Below are 4,089 nucleotides of genomic sequence, written 5' to 3'. Positions count from 1 at the left end.
ATGTTAACTGTTACTGAGGGCTCAGAAAGAAGTGAAGAGCATGGTAGAGAAAACATTTATTGTTTTAGAGAAAACCTAAGTCCTCATGAACAGACTTTGTAGAAATATGACATGAAAGGCTCTGCCAGTGGGGATTCAGATGAAAATGAAATGAGCATGTTATTGGAAATTGGAAGAAAATGGTAGAGACTTAGCTGAATTGTGTCCTGCAGTTATGTGAAAAGCAGAGCTTGTAAATGATGAAGTTGGATATTTAGCCTGTGATTTCCACACAAAGGGTTGTAAGTGTGGCCTAGTTTCTTCTTATTGCTTATAAAAAAATGCAAGAGGAATGAGTTAATATCGAGGAAGAACTGTTAATCAAAAAGACACCATGACTTCATGATTTGAGACATTCTCAGTCTGTTGCAGGCTGAAAAAGATGCTAACATGAGGATTCACCCTAAGGAAAGTGTTCTCTGAAGAGAAAGCCAAAAGCATGTCTGGACAAACTTTTGCCAGTGCCTTAGAATAATCAAAAGGTCAGAGTACTTTTGGACAGAGAACTTTTTTATCATTATGTCATGGATTTATCCATAAAAGTGCTTATTTCCTTAGTCATTTGTCCTGTATTATGTTTTTTGGATAGGTTTTATATAGTACTTTTTGCTTATCCCTTTACATGAAAGTGTCTTGAGTTTTGTTTGAGGCATCACTTTTAAAATATATAGGGGTTGCGGCGGGCACTGGAGTGGGTTGGGGCTTGGCCGGTGTGAAGGGCGGCCGAGCTGGAGGGAGGGCGGGGTTCAGGCCCCTATCCCGGCCAGCAGCAGCTGCTGCCATGGCTTGTTCGAGTCTGGTCCTTGTGCGCTTACGGCGTCTGCGAGTCCCCAGAGAGGCCGCTGTAGTGTTGGCGGCCACTGCCCTGAGGCCATGGCACACTCTGTGAGGACGGCAGGGAGTCCTTGCCCTCCCACTGTATCAGGTCCGGAAAGTGATTAGAGTGGCTAGCGAGTGCCTCGAGATCACAGAGCCGGCGGGAGGCGGCGCTAGGAGGCACATCCACATCTGTTTCCTCCCTAAAAAACAGTTGTGCCTAAATCTGGCATTGTGCCTGTCCCTGCACTGAGCCAAAGGACATCGCTGTGAAGTTCAGGTCCTGGTTCCTAGGAACAAAGCCAATCTTGTGAGATAAAGAGGAATCCCACCAGGAAGATGGCTCATCTGAGTGGAGGCCTCCCGCCAGGGCTACAGAACAGAGGAGGATCAAGGCCAAGAAAGAGCAGACCCTAGATGTGCATAGCTGATTGCACTATGTGATCCTTGTGCTCCACAAGCCACCCGTCAGACTGTGAGAACCTGAGGTTTGAGCCAAGTTTCAGGAGAGCCCAAACTTTGTAGTTCTCTACATGTTTCCTCGATCCACAGAAAATGAACAGATCTCAGGGGCCAGTGTCATTTGAGGATGTGAGCATGGGCTTCACTCAGGAGGAGTGGCAGCACCTAGACCCTGCTCAGAGGACCCTGTACAGGGACGTGATGCTGGAGAACTATAGCCACCTCATCTCAGTGGGGTACTGTGTTATCAAACCAGAGGCGATTTTCAAATTAGAGCAAGGAGAAGAGCCATGGATGTTAGAGGAAGAGTCCCAAAGTCAGAGCCACCCAGACTTCTGCATAGTTGACCTGATGGAGAAGAGCCAGGAAAAGGAAGACCAGCGTTGGTGGAAAGTTGGTTTTGTCAACAACAAAACACCGACTAAAGAGAGAAATAGTGTATTAGGAAAAACATTTTTTCTGGATACAAACTTCATTTTATCAAGAAAAATACCTGGTAAATATGACTCATATGGAATGAATTTGGATTCTCTTTCAGAATTAATCATTAGTAATAGACACTCCTTTGTAAGGCAGCTTGATGAGTTTAATACACATGGGAAATTACTCCTCTGTACAAAGCACAAGAATTCTCATTCTAGAGAGAAATCTTTAGAATATGATAGAACTGGAAAAGCCATCAGTCAAAATGAGGACTTATTTCAGCATCAGGATACTCAAACTCTGAAGATTCCTTTTGAATATACTGAATGTAGGAAAGCCTTCAATGAGAGGGAAACTTTCATTACCTATAAGAGAGAAAGCTCATGGGAGAAGCCCTATGGATGTAATGAACATGTCAAAGCCTTTTCTGATAGACCAACATTCAGTGTTCATCAGGGAACTCATACAAGGGAGAATCACTATGAATTGAATGACTGTGGGAGGTGGTCTATTCATGAGAAGTCAATTTTAAATAAGCACCATGGAGTTATCATGGGGAAGAGATAATATGAGTGTGTTGAAAGTGAGAATCATTTCAGCAAGAAGTCACTCCTTCAGTGAATTTATAAAGGAGAGAAAACCTTTAACTGTTATGAAGATTGGGAAGTATTCTGCAAGAAGCCAAAGTTCATTCAGCATCAAGAAACACATATAGGGAAAAAAGTCTATAAAATTAATCAGTGTGCTACTGCATTTTGCAAGAAGCCAAAGCTTCCTACATATCAGAAAACAGATATAAGAGAAAAACTCTATGAGTGTAGTGAATGTGGGAAAACCTTCAGCCATAAATCATCTCTCATCCTACATCAGAGGATACACAGAGGGGAGAAACCCTATGAATGCACCAAATGTGGGAAAACCTTTGGGTATAGGTCAGGCCTCACAGTACATCAGAGAACACACACAGGGGAGAAACCCTATGAATGTAATGAATGTGGAAAAAATTTCTGTGAGAAGTCAAATCTCCATGTACATCAGTGAACACATACAGGGGAGAAACTCTATGAGTGTAATGAATGTCAGAAAACCTTCAGTGATTGGTCAGCTGTCACAGTACATAAGAGAATACATACCGGGGAGAAACCCTATGAATGTAAGGAATGTGGGAAAACTTTCTCCCAGAAGCCAAACTTCATTAATCATCAGAGGAGTCACACAGGAGAGAAACCCTATGGATGTCACAAATGTGGAAAATCCTTTTCTGTGAAGTCGAAACTGAGGGAGCATCAGAAAACACACAGGAGAGACACCTTATAAATGTAATGAGTGTGGGAAAACTTTCTGCCATAAGTCATCCCTCACAGTACATCAGAGCACCCACACAGGGGAGAAACCCTATGAATGTAACCAATGTGGGAGAACCTTCTATCAGAGAACACACTAGGGAGAAACACTACAGGTGTAATGGAACCTTCCACCAGCATCTCGACTTCACTAAACAGCAGAGAAACAGCACTAAGAAGAAACCCCTGTCAACATCCTGAAACCTTCACCCTCTTTTTGGACTCACTGCATAGCAGAAGCAACCTGGGGCTGAGGTGGGGGACCCAATATATATGAGAAATCTTTTGCCTAGAAGTGACATTTCATTGAGTAGCAAATAATTAATATTTGATAACTTTATTAATATTTTGAAGATGTTACAGTGTCAAAGAAAAGTTTAAAAAGGAGTCCTTTTCTTTTGCAGAATATGTATAAGTATGCTATATAGAGAAACTTTACATGATAGGTTTGCTTACTGGAATGCAACATTATAGTAGGAAGTATATATATATTTGCTTAATAACTCAAAGTTTTTATTTCATAATTTTAATATGAATATGAAATGTATAAGTTGTCCCATACTTAATACCTATGTATTTTTTGTTTTAATTGAATTTTTTATGGAGATAATTGTAGATTGTAAGATGCAGTTGTAAGAAGTAATACAGAGAGACCCCATGTACCCTGTACCCAGTTTCCCCCAGTGGTAATATCTTGTAAAAATATAGTACAAATATCCGCCAGGATAATGATATTATTGATATAATCCACCAATTAGTTCAGAGTTTCTCAATTTTATTTCTACTCACTTATGAGTATGTGTATTTAGTTCTGGGCAATTTTATCACATGTGTAGGTTTATGTATCCATCATTGGCTATGGCATCTGTTGACCGTGGTATCTACGACCGCAGATATTTCATGATATTCAGGGATTATTAGTTTCTCCGGTATTGTAATTATGTTTTTCAAAAGAGTCTCTATATTTTAGAGGTGGAAAAATAACATTTGCTACAGCATTCAGATA

General features: G+C 40.8%; 2 protein-coding genes across 2 annotated transcripts; both read left to right on the top strand.

Moving 5' to 3' along the window:
• The first annotated feature begins 1,410 nt into the window (after window positions 1-1,410).
• On the top strand, window positions 1,411-2,307 carry ZNF487 (zinc finger protein 487). Its single transcript, XM_030877178.1, has one exon. It carries the CDS (start codon window positions 1,411-1,413, stop codon window positions 2,305-2,307), a length of 897 nt encoding a protein of 298 aa, XP_030733038.1.
• Window position 2,308: 1 nt separating this feature from the next.
• On the top strand, window positions 2,309-3,184 carry LOC138842734 (zinc finger protein 300-like). The gene is given in 3 exon segments (XM_070045836.1): window positions 2,309-2,312; window positions 2,399-3,032; window positions 3,034-3,184. Coding segments are annotated over 3 exon segments (789 nt in total).
• The last annotated feature ends 905 nt before the right edge of the window (window positions 3,185-4,089 follow it).

This window comes from Globicephala melas, chromosome 6 (assembly GCF_963455315.2).
Source record: "Globicephala melas chromosome 6, mGloMel1.2, whole genome shotgun sequence".
Classification (NCBI taxonomy): Eukaryota; Metazoa; Chordata; class Mammalia; order Artiodactyla; family Delphinidae; genus Globicephala; species Globicephala melas.
Note: the sequence above shows the minus strand (reverse complement) of the source record. Positions and strands in the feature narration are given on the sequence as shown.

Excerpts from the sequence above, each read along its gene's own strand:
- ZNF487 (XM_030877178.1), top strand. The coding sequence starts at position 1,411 with ATGAACAGATCTCAGGGGCCAGTGTCATTTGAGGATGTGAGCATGGGC.